Genomic DNA, 18,342 nt, shown 5'->3' on the forward strand with positions numbered 1-18,342 from the left:
TTTGAAAATCTATTTATTTCATGCCTGAGAAACAAATCTTTTGAAAATCCTATTACAGGATGTTTCCTTAGAGGAAATTCTCACATCGCTGCTTTTCGCTATGTTGAGGAGCGTTTCCTGGAAACATAAGACTTTCACCCTTGAAAAATAGGGAGACCTGAACGTGGAATGATTGGAATTCAATTTCCATTCAATCACCTCAACTTTATTAATATTTCTTTTTGTCTGACTTTTAGTTCAGCCTCCTTGAGCCCATGTGTTCTCCAAACATGTAGCTTCCTCCTCTTCCTCACAGTCGTCTGTATGCTCAATGAAAAATTTTAACAACTGAAGATAAGGTGATCATATAAAATAACATAATCTAAATATGAAAATCAAATGACACCTAGGCACGAATGCTTTATTTTCCCCAGTTATTATCAGGGATATTTTATTGTATAAGAAAACATTTTAAAATATACAGATAACAGCTGTAGATTTGCAATATAGTTAATAAATTAAAAAAAAATCAGGACTATAAACAACATATTTTGGATTCTGAGCTGTAAATATATATATACACAGATATGAGTTTATTGCTTGTGTAATCTGTTGAGCGACCAGCAGCATGTCTGAAACACCGCTCTGCTGTCATTTCAAGCCAACGGGAGGACGGGGGAGGGCGCACAGGTCCACCACGAACCAACAGTCTGCAGGTTACCTAGGTCCAACTGGCTTCTGCCTTTTCGCCAAAGCAAACATGGGCTGTGAAAGTCACATTAAGCAGTCAAAGTGGGGGGTTTGTCAGTCCTCTGACAGCAGCCTGTGGACGTGATCCTTCCTCTTCTTCAGCACCTCCCGAAAATCCTCCTGAAAAAACACCAGCGAGAGATATTCAGATATTCAGAGTCAATCATGAAACCGGGAGAGGAAAGACATCAGGCAGATGCTTCTGCAGATAACCAGCTGTTTCACTCACAGCTCACTGACCGGGGAATCAGCAACAACCCTAAAAGAAAAGGAAAATCCATTTTCTCTATGACAATCTGAGTCTGTAGCACTTAGCCTGCCCGGCATGCCCAGAATATCTTTTCACTATCTGTCCTCACCAAACCACAAGCACGGTGACGCTGAGCAGCTACACGACAAGGTTATCAACTCAGCGAGCCAGCCCGGGCCTCCCCGCTCCAGCCATCAGCATGTTCACATAAAACAGGACGCGAGCGCAGCATGCGACTCATCCCAAACACGGACAGGTTTATGCAGCAAAGTTTTCAAACAAGGGGCCAAATTATAACGCTGACAATAAAAAAAACTAAACCCAGAATGGATCCGCCCAATATTACAACATGTATCCCACCATATTCACGTGTCCAGTCTGTGAGGCACAAATGAATGCGAAGCATAAATGAGACTTGTACTAGGGCTAAGTAGAAATGTGCTGTAAGAGAACCACACCAGTTACCGTGCATTCTTACAGCCTCAACTATTAATATAAATCAATCATTGTATTAAATGGTGAAGATTTTCTAGTTTATCGAATGCGAGCATGTGAGAACTCTTTGTTGTACATGATAGATTAATAGTTTATGACCATTATTAACTGCAGCTACATAACAGACAGAAAAAACACACTAGCATGTTTGAATCTCGTGAGATTAAAGACAGACAAACGCTTGCATCTTATCACAGGCACCATCACACATAGACACGATTAAACATTTGTTTAACAAAACCGATGCAAATGAGCTCTGAGTCGATTAAGTGTCCGCCTGCCACACATCTAAACGTCTGTATAGATCGCAGGAAGCAGGCTCACGGACGAGAGGCATTCACTAAAGCTGACGATCAAAGCTACTTATCTGAATTTTATATTCATTTTAAAATCTTTTTTGTTAACTGTAACTCACGTAACAAGGTGAGTGGCCACTTGGCGGCAGCCGAAACAACGCTAGCATACAGTTCGACTTGATGCGGACCTTAAAGCTCAATCCTTTTATTTTGGTTGGCGCTTGTGTCCAGCTGACTACTGTAACTCACACTTTTACTCTCAAAGATCTGCTCTCGTTCTCTCATAATCTCTAAAGTAAACGTGAGGCACTGATAAATGCCATCTGTATGGGTTTGCTGTCCGGTGCAGAGCAGCACCTGCAGAGCAGCGGGGTTTTTCTCTGAAAACAGCCGCCTGCCGGGACCAAAAACAATGATGCTGGTGCAGTGAAGGAGGAAGCACATGTTGTTGCCTCTGAATCCATTTTAAACAAGCGCACAGTAAACACAGAAGATGTAAGCAGACTTACAGCTGCAGACAGTTTCTCCATGTAGGGGATGAGCTTCTGCAACTCTCTGTCATCAGACTCCCCAGACCAGCTCTTGATGGGAATCGTGTTCAACAACTACAAAAAACAAACAAACATGTTATTAAAAGTTAGTAACAGCAACAAAGTGCTGACAGAGCAAAACAAAGTAATTAATTAAGGATGTGTGCGAATAGTCAACAAGATGAATAATCGCCACTACTGTCAGTCGATGCCAGACGTAGTCGTTTAGTCTAATTATTAACATTTTAATTGATGCCCAGTTACCATAAGTTGTTGTGCCATAAATGTTATGCAGCCATCTTCCACCAGATGGAGCTAAAGTCCCAGTATCTAAGCCTGGTCTCATTCTTTATACTGTTACTGTTAGCTCGAAGAATGAGATAGTGGATACAATCGGTGCAATGAGCTTTCTCCGAAGGGTGGACGGGTTAGCACAGGGTGAGAAGTTCAGTCATTCAAGTGGGGCTCAGAGAAAATCAAAGAACACAGCCTTTAAACTTACATTATATGGATATGTGTGGGGTGCATTATCCAGAACCACCGTCTTCTTCAGATCCCTCCCGAGGATGCTGAGATCTTTGATGTAGTGGCCAAGAACACAGGCACAGTCGTCCTGATACAGCCGGTGTCTACCAGAGAAATCACAAGTGAAACTCACATTTACCGTCCTCATTGTATGGCACGGGCAGAATGTTAAAGGGAACATTTGAAGCAGGCCATGTCGAATTTCTGAGCACGCAACACAGCAGCAGTGCGAATCCGCACGTCTCTGCACTCAAGCACCGAGTTTACAAAACACAAGTGGAAGCAGCTCATACCGAAACAGCTTTCTCTGCGGGTCCAGGATGTCCAGGATCTTCTCGGCATATTCCTTCTTCGCACACGTGTAAACGAACAGCTGGAACAGAGCACGCACAGCAGTTGGTACAATTCCACACTTTTAACTGCTCCACGTTAAAGCAGTGACAGAAAAATAATTTGTTTAACGTGTGAATGAGGCTCAAAATAACCAAACTATTTGCTAATCTACACACTGACACACACCTCGTAGATTTTTGCCATGGCCTGCAGGAACTCCTTCACATGTGGTCGCAGCACCATGTATACCTGTTGAGAACAGGGGAAGAATAAGTGGTCAAGTCAGTAACCTCAGATCTGCTCTGCTGACTGAAGCTCATCTTTTAACTCTGTTCCCCATCAAGACATCTGACAACCTTCCAGGTACCCTTTATGATGAGCTTTGACACCTTGGTATATACACACCAATAAAAACGGTTTGACCACCTCTAGAATGGTTTGTCTGCATCAACAGAGGCCACCCTCACCAACTGCTGATGCACACTCAGTCATTTTGTTCTATAAGCCTGAGAAATGACAGAAGCCACTCAGTTCATAAAAGAGCTTTGAGGGTTACACGTAGTAGGCTTTAAGGGGTAAAGAGTCAAGTGCAGTTGTAGAGTCAGCTCCTGGACTCACAGCGTCCCAGATACCAAAATTTGTAGTTTCAGTAAAGATCCAACTGCCTGGTCTAGTCAGATGATTAAGGTTAGGATCATAACTTTTGGCAATTAACTCAAAACCACCAAACATTTCAACTAACTGCACAGCGTTGTGAAATGTGTTGTCTCAGACGCTCTTGGCTCCTACGTTATCTGCGCCCCACTGGGTGCTTATTAAAACCCATTTCACCCTCACCTTTAAACCTCTGCCAGTGTTATGTTCGTGTAATGACAGCTGTGTAGCCTGCCTTGGAATGACATATCATTATTTATAACTAGGGTGACTTCACTGACCCTCCGCAGCATATCATCTTCAGATCCCAGCTAGATAACAAGCTTACAGACAATTTTTAAGTCTGCTCAACCTCGTGAATCCTTTTATCCACAAAGATGCCTTGATGCTGCACTCGATTACAACACTTTGCAGAATAATTTCTTTGTGGGAACAGAAAGAATTTAGACCATTTTAGCCCTCGATGGAAGCTCCCCAGTTGCTCACAAAACAGAAGAGAGGTCAAAGAAATCAAATGCATATTTCAAAATTCATAAAAATATGTTTGTGTGTGTGTGTGTGTGTGTGTGTGTGTGTGTGTGTGTGTGTGTGTGTGTGTGTGTGTGTGTGTGTGTGTGTGTCTCTTTTCAGTTTTCCAAAATGGGTTTTTGCACTTCATCAACTGCAGTTTTTAATTTTTAGAGTGAGTGAAAAATGGTTTCACAGATGCTTGCATGCCACACTTTCTACTAGTTTCCTAATTCATGCATCTTGTACGTAAATGAACCACGAAGGAAGTATGAAATAGAGAAGTGCACAATTTCCAAATACAGAAACCCAACCGCATCAAGTTATTAAAAACAAAATCCAATAGGTTATGTGACTTTCAACTGAAATATACATTTCCTTTTGTTTTTAACGACGTTAGGAAAGATAACATAATGTAGAGGTCCCCTGAAAATATTGGCTGTTTGACGATCTGCTGGTATCAGCATTTATAAAAGCAGATTAAAGAGTAAAGACACGAGAAATTATCCATGACTTGTGACAATGCAGTTAAAAAAAAAGATCAATATTTTTTTTATTATTGCCACATCATGTTAATAAGGACTCCAATAAGCAGGGGTAACAAATATTAGGGAAGCTTCTGTTTCATGTCTCTGAAAGAAAAATAAACCTGCTGATATATCAGTAACATCATCACCAGCTCTGTGATATAATGCACCAACATGTGAGGCACATGTTAAGTTCTCAACAGTGAATCAAAATGAAAGATCTTGTTTGTTGTTAAATAAGTTGCTGTGGTAAACATCTGGTCTGCAGAAGAGAGTACCACAGAGGGTTGTGAAGAGTGGCTTTCAGTGAGTGGTCACCTTGTACTGATGGTCCTGGAAAGCTGCATGGAAGGTGTACTCTGCGTCTTCGATCACATTCAGAGAGCTCAACATCAGGGTCTCCTCCTGGAAATAAACACGACCACATGCCTCAGATTACTTAATATTTTAAATATATAACTGACTGCTTTCACAAGGGAGCAAGGTGAAAGTGTCCAGTTTATGATTTTAACCATGTTAAAGCCACAGAAAGTGAATCTTTAACAATAAAATGTAGACCATACTCTATTCTTGCTAAATACAACATCCAAAAGGAATTGCAGATACTTAAAAATCAACTAGAAAATGCATTTTCTGAAGAAATTGCTGTGTGAATGCTGATAGCTGAATGTTTTGAGCTGAAATGAAATAATTGCTTCACTTTATTGGTACAATAAGGTCAAAGACATTATGCTCAAAACTGGTGGTAAAATATCACAGGTTGATCCCACAGTGTTCTATTGGCAGAATGAACAATCTGAGATTACAGGAGTGCTTGCATGTCACGTTGATGATTTCCTTTGGGCTGGTTCAAGTCACTTTGCAACTCATCATTCCTGTACTGAAATCTACCTTAATTGTGGGCCGTGAAGAACATGACAGTTTTTTTATGTTGCTATGGACATTTGTACAGTTAATGATGTAATAGAGGTGCATCAATAACTTTGCATTGACAACCTACAACCGGTTCAGTTACAAGCAGCACGGGCTGTACAGAGGGATGCTTCCTTAAGTGAAACAGAACGGGAGCAACTCGGGTCAAAAATAGGACAGATTTTGTGGGTTGCCAAACAAACGAGACCAGATGTTACGTTTGACACATGCAGCCTGGGATCTAATATCAAAGGTGCAATTGTGCAGTCCATTCATGAAGTGAACAAAGTTATCCATAAACTTAAAGTAGAGAAAGTGACTCTTAAGTTTCAACACTGGGGTAACAGTGAGGATTTGGCATTGGTTGTTTTCAGTGACGCTTCATTTGGCAACCTTCCCGCTGGCGGTACTCAAGGAGGGGCATTAATCATCCTTATGGGTAAAGGAGGAAAGTTTTGTCCTCTCTTTTGGCAGTCTAAAAAATAAAAAAAATATCAGACGTGTGGTCAGAAGTACACTGGCAGGAGAAACTCTTGCCATGTCAGATGGAATAGACCATAGGTGTCAAACTCTGGCCCGAAGCCATACCAAATTACTATTAGAGCTGGCCTACTGGTATTATACAGCTAATATATATATATTGTTTAGTATTAAGCTTTGCTTGTTCCATATTCAGTTTTTCAGCAAAATGTGTTTGAGTCCATAAGAAAAGATTCATTCTTATATCTGGAGGAATAAATGTATTTCAGTAAATATTAACGTTAGCCCGCGACTTTGTTCCAGTTTTGAATTTTGGCCCACTGTGTATTTGAGTTTGACACCCCTGGAATAGACAGTGCTGTCTTCCTGGCAACACTTTTTTCTGAGCTTAAAACTGGTAACACTGGTCTGAATGCTCTTCTGTTGATCTGTGTGCCTGACAATCATTCCTTGTTTGATGCACTCAAGTCCACTAAGCAGGTTACAGAGAAGAGACTGGGGCTGGAAATGAGCAGCATTAAAGAGCTCATACAATCCATTAAAATCAGACAGATTGGTTGGTCAGATTTCAAATCCCAACTTGCTGATTGTCTGAAAAAAAAAAAAAAAAGGGAGTTTTATCCAGAACCCTTCTAAAAGCACTAGATGAAGGACTCTGGATACTGTGATCCTTTGTTTACGAAGTTTTCTTTGCATTAAAATGCACTCTTGTTTATTGTGTGCAGTGATAGTACGCTTTGAGTAAAGCAAAGCACATTGAAATGTTTCCTGAATGTTCTATAATGTTGACAATGTTTTTTTGTTTTGTTTACATATATATGTATACAAATGTTTAAAAGGGATATTTATACTTTTATTTTTAAAAAAGAAAGAGGGAGATTGTTAACTTGTCATTTTCTGTTATATCGCGAGAGTACTGTTGCCTGCGGTGGGTTGTTCTTATTGTGGGTGAGCGGAAAAACAAGACGTAAGGAATAAAGTGCTTGAAGTGAGACTACGACGTTGTGTATTTTGACTTTACAATATTCATTTATTCACCATATCACTGAAATGTGGGAGAATCCACTGCAGAAAGATCAATGCTTTAAGTTTTAATGATCCAGTCAGAAAAGATGATTCTAAAAGTCATCAACTGACTCCAAAAGCCCAGATCTGAACCACCTGTCTGCTGAAAACAAATGCACCAATCAAACAGAATCCTGAATTTCATGGGCCAATCGGAATGCTTGATCTAGTTGTCCAGGACTAACTACTGACACACTATTACTCTGTGGCAAAACCCTGTCAAATCTGCCTCGGTGCACCTGTTGAACAACTGCTTCTAAATCCAAGACCCTAACTCCCATCAAAATCATTTTCAAATGGTGACGATCCCGAGGACCTGTTCTATACAACAGTGTGTTCTTCATGTTCCTGCTGTCAAAACTTTGGCCGCAGGAGCAATTTAAAAAGTGGGGTCTTTCCTGCTGTTGAGACAAACTCCTGTCTGAAAATATAATGTATTTCTATGGGTCGGTTAGAGGATTATCCCTCCACTTGGATCCACACAGTTTAAAAACGTTTACATCTGTGAGCTTTGAAAGACATGCTGTTGGAAAGACAACAACGATGGCTACGTGAGGATAAAATGATGGCTGTAGAGCAAACACTGTGCACACAGCAGCAGTCGAAACACATACACACACACACGCTTACCAGCATTCACACTAATAAAGAATAACAGTGTTGTCATTGTTGATTTTGTGTCTTCACCCTGAGTCCATCTCCTGCCAAGCTGCACCTGTGATTCTGCGGCTGCTCACTGATGATGAGCTGACCGATAAGTAAATCTTATCCTGGATCTTATCCTCTGCATCCTTACCCTATCACCTCTGCGTCCCATAGGGCGCCAGCCTGCCCTGTTGAAACACTATTTTTTTTTCAGTGTTTCAACTGAAAAAAATAGAATGCCTTTGATCCAAAATAGAATGCCGTTGATCCTTTGTTATGTCATAATCTTGCTGAGAGGCAAAGCCTACAAATAGGGGTTTTGCTCTGTTAAACTTCAGTGCTTAACGGACGTAGACCTGACAGCAACCAAAAACCTTTTGGAAAGTTTTGAGAGAATTTCACGTTTCTCAGCAATTCACCGATCAAGCCGACACATTCCACCATGTCAGCTAACCCATCCTTCAGCTCAGATGAGCTTGAAATAGTTAAAGGGAGCATTTTGGGAAACCACTACAAGGTAGAGGGTTTCCTCGGAGAAGGGGGCTTTGGTATTGTAGCCAAATGCCGCGATACCAAAACCAACAGAGCTGTGGCTATTAAAGTCAACAGGAACCACCCTGATACTCTGCAACAGGCAAAACTGGAAATTTTCATCCTGGAGCAGCTGAGAAGGTTGGATCCAGATGCCGCCAACATAGTTAAATGGAATGGCTTTTTCCATGACGGAGAGCGGGTCTGCTTAAACTTTGAAATCCTTGATCAATGCCTGTGGGACTACATACGGGACCGGAAAAACCAGGGTCTCCCCATAAGCGAAGTCAGGCCAATTTTACATCAACTCACAAATGCCCTGTCACACCTGGGCTCTGTGGGAATAGTGCACGCTGACCTCAAATCTAGAAACATCATGGTTGTTAACCGCCATGAGTCTCCCATCAAAGTCAAACTTATAGACTTTGGCCTCGCATGTCCTGCGTCTGCAGTAATGCCTGGTGACCGTGTGGGGACGGTTGGTTATAGTGCACCTGAGGTTATGCTTGGCATTCCTTATAATGAAGCAGCTGACATGTGGTCTTTGGGGCTGGTAGCTGTGGAGCTTGGTACAGGGGTGCCACTCTACCCTGGGAGAAATTATTATGATGTTTTGAAATTCATCATACAGACCCAGGGACAGCCACCAGATCATGTTCTGGACTCTGGCGTGTACACTGAAGACTATTTCATTGAAGACAACTACAACCAACAGCGCTGGACATTTAAGACTGACAAACAATTTCAGTGCGAGACAGGATATGAGTCCCTGGAGACTCGATACATGAAACTTACGCGTCTTGATGACCTCGAACAAGTAATGGTGTTTGGACGAGGACCTGAAAATGGCCAACGTTTATTTGTCAGCTTAATTAAAGGGATGTTGGCCTTGGATGCAAACCAACGGATAACACCCTCGGAGGTTCTCCGGCATCCCTTTTTCAACCGTAAGAGTTCCCCTTGCACTAACATGAGTGTTGAACGACCACAAAACCCTGTGGTCTTTCAGCACCCTTCAAACTTGGAAAGCAAGAGATCACAGAAAATCAACTGCAGTTTCCGAAACTCGGTTGAATTTTCTCAGCAAGTATGCGTCCACACGTCAGCCAGCTCATCCTTCAACTCAGGTGAGCTTGAAATAGTTGAAGGGAGCATTTTGGGAAACCGCTACAAGGTAGAGGCTTTCCTCGGAGAAGGGGGCTTTGGTATTGTAGCCAAATGTCGCGATACCAAAACCAACCGTGCTGTGGCTATTAAAGTCAACAGGAACCGGCCTGATATTCTGCAACAGGCAAAACTGGAAATTTTCATCCTGGAGCAGCTGAGAAGGTTGGATCCAGATGCCACCAACATAGTTAAATGGAACGGCTTTTTCCATGACGGAGAGCGGGTCTGCTTAAACTTTGAACTCCTTGATCAATGCCTGTGGGACTACATACGGGACCGGAAAAACCAGGGTCTCCCCATAAGCGAAGTCAGGCCAATTTTACATCAACTCACAAATGCCCTGTCACACCTAGGTTCTGTGGGAATAGTGCACGCTGACCTCAAACCTGGAAACATCATGGTTGTTAACCGCCATGAGTCTCCAGTCAAAGTCAGACTTATAGACTTTGGCCTCGCATGTCCTGTGTCTGCAGTGAATCCTAGTGATTGTGTGGGGACGGTTGGTTATAGTGCACCTGAGGTTATGCTTGGCATTCCTTATAATGAAGCAGCTGACATGTGGTCTTTGGGGCTGGTAGCTGTGGAGCTTGGTACAGGGGTGCCACTCTACCCTGGAAATGGAGAATATGATGTTTTGAAATTCATCATAGAGACCCAGGGACAGCCACCAGATCATGTTCTGGACTCTGGCGTGTACACTGAAGACTATTTCATTGAAGACAACTACAACCAACAGCGCTGGACATTTAAGACTGACAAACAATTTCAGTGCGAGACAGGATATGAGCCCCTGGAGACTCGATACATAAAACTTGCGCGTCTTGATGACCTCGAACAAGTAATGGTGTTTGGACGAGGACCTGAAAATGGCCAACGTTTATTTGTCAGCTTAATTAAAGGGATGTTGGCCTTGGATGCACACCAGCGGATAACACCCTCGGAGGTTCTCCGGCATCCCTTTTTCAACCCTGGCCTCTCTAAGAGGTTCCCATGTATTGACATTGAAAGACCATACAGAATCAATCTACAGCATGGCTTCCTCCACCTTGGACAAAAGTGACAAAAACACAAACTGGGGTTGGAAAAGGATATTAACAGCACTGGAAAAATTCATTAAGCTGCTCCAATAATGATCACTTTGGTTTTTTTTTTTTTTTAATTTTCACTCCCCCCACCCCAACCAGTCGCGGCAGATGGCTGTCCCTTCCTGAGCCTGGTTCTGTCGAAGGTTTCTTCCTTTTAGAGGGGAGTTTTTCCTTCCCACTGTTGCTAAATGCTTGCTCATAGGGAATCGTCTGATTGTTGGGGTGGCCAAAACTCTAGGGGAACTAGCAATTCTTGTGAAAATTAAAAAAAAAAAAAAAAAGCCTACCAATATTCAAAGCAGAGCAGCGGACACCTTACCATCACATCAGTCCTTCAATCAGACCAAAAACACCATGTTAACAGAAATAAATTCAATAAAAATTGGAAATAAATAAATTGCCTAATAATTGTTGTTTTTGATTGTTTATAAATATATAGTGCTACCCTTCAGCCTCCTAGTAGACATACCTGTGTTATAAGTGTGAAACTCCTCTGATTTTCAAAAAAGTTGGCCTCTGACCTTGAAGTCAAGGTCACTGAGATTTGAGCTTCACAGAGATTTTCAGCAGATGCAACCATGGTATTGATTTGAAAATTCGACACAATCACAAACTTGGGTGTCCACAGCGCCTCGCCATATACCAAAGATTAAGAGGTGGGGTTTTTTTAGGTTTTTTGTAAAGATTACAACATACAAATAACAAAAAATGCCAACGCTATTGTCATTTTTGACAACGCTATTTTGATGTTGTCTAATGTAGTGAAAAAAAGCGAATAAATAAAATAAATATATATTACATACATATATATATACTAGGGGTGCAACGATATTCGTATCGATATTGAACCGTTCGATACAGTGCTTTCGGTTCGGTACGCATATGTATCGAACAATACAACATTTGTAATTTATTTTATCAACTTTCCTTCTGACGATGCTGTCTATATATATATATATATATATATATATATATATACACACACACACATATACATAATGGGGTCAGCGAACAGAATGAAGGAAGAAAGTCATTGTTACATGACAATGGTGTGAAAAAAACACATTTCTATTTTTTTTTGTATGTTTGTCACACTTAAACGTTTCAGATCATCAAACAATTATTATTTTTTTTAATGTATAGTTAGCATAAGATTAGCACAGTGAAACTGGAGGATGAACGCTAACTTTTTTTCCCCACTCAAAGTTAGAGCAGCTGCGAGAGAATTCAAGATTAATGAATCAATGGTACGAAAAAGAGGAAGCAAGAAGAATGAGTTGAGTAAAGTTTGACTTATCTGACTGTTTTGTTTCGCTTAATGTGCCTTATGTATGAAAACAGGCCCGTTATTGACAGTCAGCCTTGCTTACCAGCATTCACACTAATAAGCAAAATAAGCAAACTGTTCCTGACCTTGAAAATATAATTAACACACAAAAAAACTCAGTAAATATTGTTTGTGATTTTTCTTTAAGATGTCCTCAGTTCGTGTTCCACAGTTGACATCCATGGCTGTATCCCAATTCAGGGTCTGCAGCCTTAAAGTACGCAGTTTTGACGGTCCACAAGGGTCGCGTACTCAAAGACCGCTAAGGCCTTAAGTGCGAGGCTTGTGAAATGGGACGGTCTAGCCTCCGTCGCGCTGCCCAGGTTGCCTAGCAACCATGATACTGGAAACGTTTCATACAGGATTGTTTGACAGAAATGAAGGAGAAAATCTTTTGTTCATTTGTTTGTTTTTTTCTACATGAGCTTTGATTTGATAAGCTAGTAAATAACAATTAGCTAATGTTGTTCATGAGACTAAAGTCATCTCATGTTGGTAATGTAAATATAATATGGCCAATATTAAAGTTATTATTTCAATCATTATTAGTTATTATAGCAGTGAATGAACTCTGTTTCAAATACTGAGATTCAAGCTGCATTTATTTATATTTCCTGTCACCTTAAATCTTCATTTAAAGACAGGTTCCTTTGACACTGTACATATAAATGTATTATATATAAGAGACAAATATATGTTCTTTCAATATGTTGGCATTACTAAATTTGTCTCAGTGCTTACTTTAAATATCCATGAAATTATCACATTCTCTGTAAGATTAACGTCAACTATTGAACAGCGTATATTTTAAAGTAAAGTCTTTAAAACCACGTTAGTACAAACATCAGTAATGTCACATAACTTTGCCGACATGTGGCCAACAGTAATGTTTTAATGTTCTTCGTCATTAAACGTTTGCACATAAATAAGTGACATAATATTCAGTACTTTTAAAAGTTTACTCTTCGGCCCCCCCTCTTCCACCGTCTTTTTTCGGCAAAATTATCCACACCCACCGCCTCGCTATGCATTCTGGGATATTTTGGGCCACAAAGTCTACACCGCCACATCCTTAAAATTCAGGGAAATGAAGGACACATTTGAGGGCCGCATTTCAAGCAGCCTTTGAATTTGGACAGCCTTCGTCGCTGTGACATAATCGGCATTAAAATGCGGCCTTTAAGGCTGCAGACCCTGAATTGGGATACAGCCCATGTGTCCGAGCTGCATATGTGTAGGGATGGGTATCGTTTAGGTTTTATCCGATACCGGTGCCAAACCGGTACTTTTGAAACAGTGCCGGTGCTTAAACGGTGCTCGAACCGGTGCTTAAAGAATGGAGAACACAAAATTGGTCCAAAAACTTCTCATGTTCAGCTGTTTTTTTGTAAAAAGATAACAATGTTAGCCTTTTCTGCAGCTACAGGGCATATATGGTATCACTCTTGGCTGGAAGCAGTGCTTAATCAATGGAACAAACACAAACTTTGTCCAAAACCTCTCATGTTTAACTGTTTTCCACTTTTTCTTTGGTCATTTTAGCCTTTTTGGCCAGGGTGAAGGGAGTATCTGCCATCAAACAAGAAGACAGCCGGATGTAGCTATGATGATGTTTGCTAGTTCACCTTACATGCATTAATGTAATAATGTGGTTAGCCTACTCAACGTAAATTACACACGAACAACATTAAGCTACTCACGCAGAGAAGAACGGCTGCTGCTGCATCATCATCCTCATCATTTCTGCTACACTGGCAGGGCTAGGGGCCAGGACTCTCCTCTTCGGGTTTTTGGGGGATATTGCTAACTCCGGGTCCGATAACAGGCGCCACACCCGCAGTAGATGTGCTCGGTGTGAGGTCTCGCAGCAAGCTATCAAATACGGCGCATTTTTCGGCTTTTAAAAAAACACTATGCGTCGCCAGGTGTTTCATCGGATTTGAGGTATTACATCCTTTGCACAGTATCACCTTAAAGCACTTGTTGCTGCTGAGTTTGCATATTTTGCTGTGAAGTACAGCCAGACTTTTGACCGCTTCGCCCTGGGCATTTTTAATCTGTAGCTCTGCTCTAAAAGAACGTACGTACCTGGACCCGCCTACTATCCTCGGAAACGTAAAATGATTGGCTAGAATCTAAAGTGTATCACAGCTCAGGGAAAAAAAGCACCGAAATAAAGCACCGAAATGTGCGCTGCTTTTCGGTCTGGTTACTACCGTTTATGTCAGAACCGGTACCCATCCCTACATATGTGTGCAGCGAGCAGGAGGCCAGGGAGGATAAAACTCACCAGATCGACCACCAGCGTTCCCTCTGGGGTGCTTCTGGTCTTCGGGGGAATATCTAGAAGAGCAGGTCTAGAATGCTGGGACCGCGACGGCATGTTCTTGATGAACGTAAAGCTGCAGATGAAAATGATGCTCAGCAACAGAAACTTTCAAACAAAACTTTGTGTCGTTTCTCAAATAGCTAAGTTACCAAACCCATATCCATGTTACTGAAGAACTAGAAAAAGATATTTTTGGATTTTGTAAACTGATTTTGAATACTTCCTTTAAAATAATCTATGAGATGAAGTTACATCATGGTCTTCTCCTGTGACTGTATGTAGAAAAACAACTTACGGATCAAAGATGTCATCGTCCTCGTCTCCACCCAGAAGGTCAATGGAGCCACAACCGAACACACCGTGTTCTGGGCTCATCAGTACACTGGTCCCCGTTCCTGCGTACTTCAAATCTGAATAGAAAACACACACACACAGACTGTAAGTACCAAGTCTGACTTTATGACATCACATAAGACTTATATAGTTGACTCCCGACCAAGTAGTTTAAGCAGGTCAGCTTGTTCAAGGTGGAGTTTATCACATGGATCACAAAGCTGCATTCAGTTGTATGGTGATGTCTCTCAATGAGAGACTTTTGTTACATGTAAACAAGTTTCAAATGGATGACTGGTACTCACTTTCTTTGCTGGGTGTGAGGAAACGCACAATGGGTGAGTAGATGTTTCTAGCTGTTGTCGCGTTACGCGGAGTCACAGGGTCGATCTCTGACAGTATGCGCTCGTGGTGCATGATGGGACGGACTGGAGTCTTGAAGGTCAAATCTAGACAGTAAAATGAGAGTCATTCAGAAAACACAACAGAAAACGATGAGCTTTTCAACTAACAGGTAGTGTAACTGTGCTTTAAAGCAGAATCAGCCGATGGCGCTAAAATACCTGATTCTTGGTCATTCACAGCAATAGCCCTCTTTCTCGCCCGGCCACGAGGCAGCGGTCGCCTCACCATAGTGGGAACTTCATCCTCTGAGTCTTTATTCACAGTCTCTTCATCCTACACAATAAAAACAAGAAGAAGAAAAAAACCCACCTTCATTATTACCCCTAAGGTCCATTTAAAACAGCGTAATAGTGCATTACTTCAGGATGTCTCAATCAGTATTCCACGTTTATAAAAAAATTCTGTTAGAGAAGACCCAAAAGCAGCTGCACTTCCAGAATAACCTGGACCAGAAGATGCTCCTGACCTTCTACCGCTCCTCGATGGAGAGCAAGCTTTCCTACTGCCTGGGTGTTTGGTACGCAGGGGCCACGACTGAGAACAGGAAGGCCTGCTGACCTCTGGTCAGCACTTCAGGTCAATCAGGTCCTACACCTCACAAACACCATCCCCCCACCAATCTGTGCCACGGTCTGAGTAATCCCCATCACTCAGGCCTCACATACGGATATACTCAGACCAACCCCTTTGCACTGCTTCCAAGCACTTTGTTCTTCAAGGTGTCCCCTTCTCTTGTTTTGCTGACATGCCTCTAGCTTGTGTGTGTGTGTGTGTGTGTGTGTGTGTGTGTGTGTGTGTGTGTGTGTGTGTGTGTGTGTGTGTGTGTGTGTATATATATATTCCAATTACTTCCACGGGAACACCTAGGCATGCAAATTGTTTCAACAAACGCATAGTGCACAGAGGTCGCCAATTTTCAGCAGAGTCAATCATTACAGACCTCCAAACTGTGGAATTTACATTAGTTCAAAAACAGCGTGTAGAGAGCTCCATAGAATGGGTTTCCATGGCCAGCAGCTGCATCCAAGTCTTACATCACCAAGGACAATGGGGCTTTGGAGTTCACGCCGCAATGCATTGTGGGAGCGCGGCACCATTTTAGTAGGCCACGAATCAAAACAAACACACTGTGTTGGAAGGAAGATTGCTATGAACCATACTTAAAAGCAGCTCAAAAGAAAGAGGACGTTATAGAGACAGATTGTGTCCAGATGCAAAGAGACGGTACTTGCAAAAAATTGCGCGCATTGGAAATGTGGACCCGTATGAAATACGGCAGTGGAGTAGAAACCCTGAAGACCAACCGCTATTTATTCTCGTACCTTGTCTGAGGAGTCAGCACATATAGGGCGAACCAATTTCGCAATTATAAATCTCTGGAGGCACACACCCAATTCACCTAGGATGGATACAAGATTTGGCTATTTTTAAGCCTTCACGTAGTGAATACGCCGTCATTCAAACGCCGTCATTAAAGGTAAGTCAGCTTGTATTTTGGTGACCACACAGTTTCACAGCTATTTACAGTACAATTGTAATATGGTTATAAACCTTTCTTCAAGCAGCAGTTTGCCCCATATTTCAACCTGAGTATCAAGTTGATTTAACCAACAACCAAAGTCACCACATATGTTGCCCTGAATAGGATTCTGTTCTGCATGGCCTCTATCCACACTAGTCTAATGGGTCTAAACAGGAAGACGTGTCCTGGTGACCTACTTTACTGCGACCCTCTTCCACATGCAACTGGGATCTTTAATCCTTGTTGGCATCAATCCTCTTGGAATCCAGTGTTGTGATGTGATTAACGCTGCCTAGTATGTATGCTTCTTCTTTGAGATGTTCTCAAGTTTCTCTTATGGGTGAAAAGACCCTCAATTTTAAGGTAAAGGATTAAACTTGAAACCAAAGTTAACTCACTGTTTCATTTTAGTAATTTAAAGCAACACACAACAATACGACTCGGTGTAGAGGTTAAAAGAAAAGAATACAAAAAAATAATACTAATGATAGTTTCATTGATTGATTGATTTACTTAAAGACAGCAGCTACTAAGAATGAATTGGATCTGTATGAACAACATTGTTTTCCTTTGTTCTTTTCGACACCCAGTGAATGATCTACAGTTTAAATCTACAATGCAAACAGTGGTTAGTCACAGTCATGTCTGCCAATCCAACACGTTTTAAAATCTAAACTTGAAGTCATAAAGCTTAATCAGTAGCTCGAGGTTTTAACAGTAGCTTATATTTACAACCACGATGGTTTATTTTCAGGTCTAAATTGGAAACTATATCCCTACCAACCCTCCTTGCTGTATTTAACCTACCAATTAAAATTAACCAAAAAAAATTACTTAAATAGGTCCAGACAGATCCAGATAGAACTAGAGAACTGTGGCAAATGCCACCTACTATCGAGAAGGTGCTAATGTTAGCAACTCTGTTAGCTGTTTTGTTATGAGAACGCTAGTAGCTAGCTAACTAGCCTAGCATCCTAACAAAGGGACGATATTCAACATCCAGCTCTGTATGCTACCATAATGTTTACCTGTTCCACCAACATTAATAACAGCACTATCACCATAGAGAAATAACCCGACAAACAATAAATTACCTTGCTTTGAAGCGGACTTTCAATCTCCGACCCCGACAGGCGCGATCGACTCCTTTTTCCGTTAGACCGTCGACGGGAGCGCCTCGGTGTCTCTGGACAAACAGCAACAGTTTTCTGAGACCTAAGTCTCATTTTTTTTCTTTACGTGGGGGTTTGTTATCATCTAAACGTAACACTTGCCACCGTAACGAAGATAATCGCTCTCAATCCGACGCTTCGCTGTTCAAGCACCAAACAGAACCTAGAAGTAGCTCCGCCCCCACTCGCTGAATCAGCGCGTTCGTTTGAATCTACCGGGCTCCGATAGGTTTAGCACCGCGGAGACGCTTATTGGGCGGTGCTTTGTAAAAAAGCCAGCGTCAACGTGATACGCCCGTCACGTTGCCCTCACTCCCACCCCCCTTTGAATTTTATATGCAAAGAACCTCTGGGTGAGCACGATTATTAAAGAGCAAAGAGGCAATTTCTGCAACAGCATACCTTACTTTTTTTTAAAACTGCATAATTTAATATACACGGTGAACTTAAAATGAGGCATTTAAGATGTAGAATTCAGACTTTAATTCAATTTTATTTACATAAATGGCAACAACAGTGGCCT

At 41.6% G+C, this 18,342-nt stretch overlaps 1 protein-coding gene across 2 annotated transcripts; it reads right to left on the minus strand.

Annotated features, from left to right (window-relative positions):
* Nucleotides 1-396: 396 nt before the first annotated feature.
* Nucleotides 397-18,043, minus strand: ctdspl3 (CTD (carboxy-terminal domain, RNA polymerase II, polypeptide A) small phosphatase like 3). Of its 2 annotated transcripts, XM_076874345.1 has the most exons (12): nt 17,922-18,043; nt 17,742-17,833; nt 15,284-15,398; nt 15,026-15,169; nt 14,683-14,797; nt 14,349-14,460; nt 5,165-5,251; nt 3,345-3,407; nt 3,119-3,198; nt 2,803-2,929; nt 2,280-2,375; nt 397-849 (listed from the first exon to the last, which is right to left on the minus strand). In XM_076874345.1, the coding sequence occupies exons 3-12, from the start codon at nt 15,351-15,353 to the stop codon at nt 784-786; spliced, it is 960 nt and encodes a 319-aa protein (XP_076730460.1). In that variant the 5' UTR covers nt 15,354-15,398; nt 17,742-17,833; nt 17,922-18,043; the 3' UTR covers nt 397-783. The 2 variants fall into 2 exon arrangements, with proteins under 2 accessions (XP_076730460.1, XP_004574419.1); XM_004574362.3 differs by having other exon boundaries at nt 17,742-18,029.
* Nucleotides 18,044-18,342: the final 299 nt, after the last annotated feature.

The sequence above is a fragment of the Maylandia zebra genome, linkage group LG15 (assembly GCF_041146795.1).
Source record: "Maylandia zebra isolate NMK-2024a linkage group LG15, Mzebra_GT3a, whole genome shotgun sequence".
NCBI classification, from domain to species: Eukaryota; Metazoa; Chordata; class Actinopteri; order Cichliformes; family Cichlidae; genus Maylandia; species Maylandia zebra.

What these genes read in the sequence shown, in the direction of transcription:
- ctdspl3 (XM_004574362.3), bottom strand. Translation starts at nt 17,873, where the DNA reads ATGAGACTTAGGTCTCAGAAAACTGTTGCTGTTTGTCCAGAGACACCG. An exon ending in GACGATGACATCTTTGATCC is followed by an intron (nt 14,461 to 14,682) that starts GTAAGTTGTTTT and finishes TTTCATCTGCAG; the next exon opens with CTTTACGTTCATCAAGAACA. An exon ending in TCCAGGACCATCAGTACAAG is followed by an intron (nt 3,408 to 5,164) that starts GTGACCACTCAC and finishes TGTTCTCAACAG; the next exon opens with GTATACATGGTGCTGCGACC.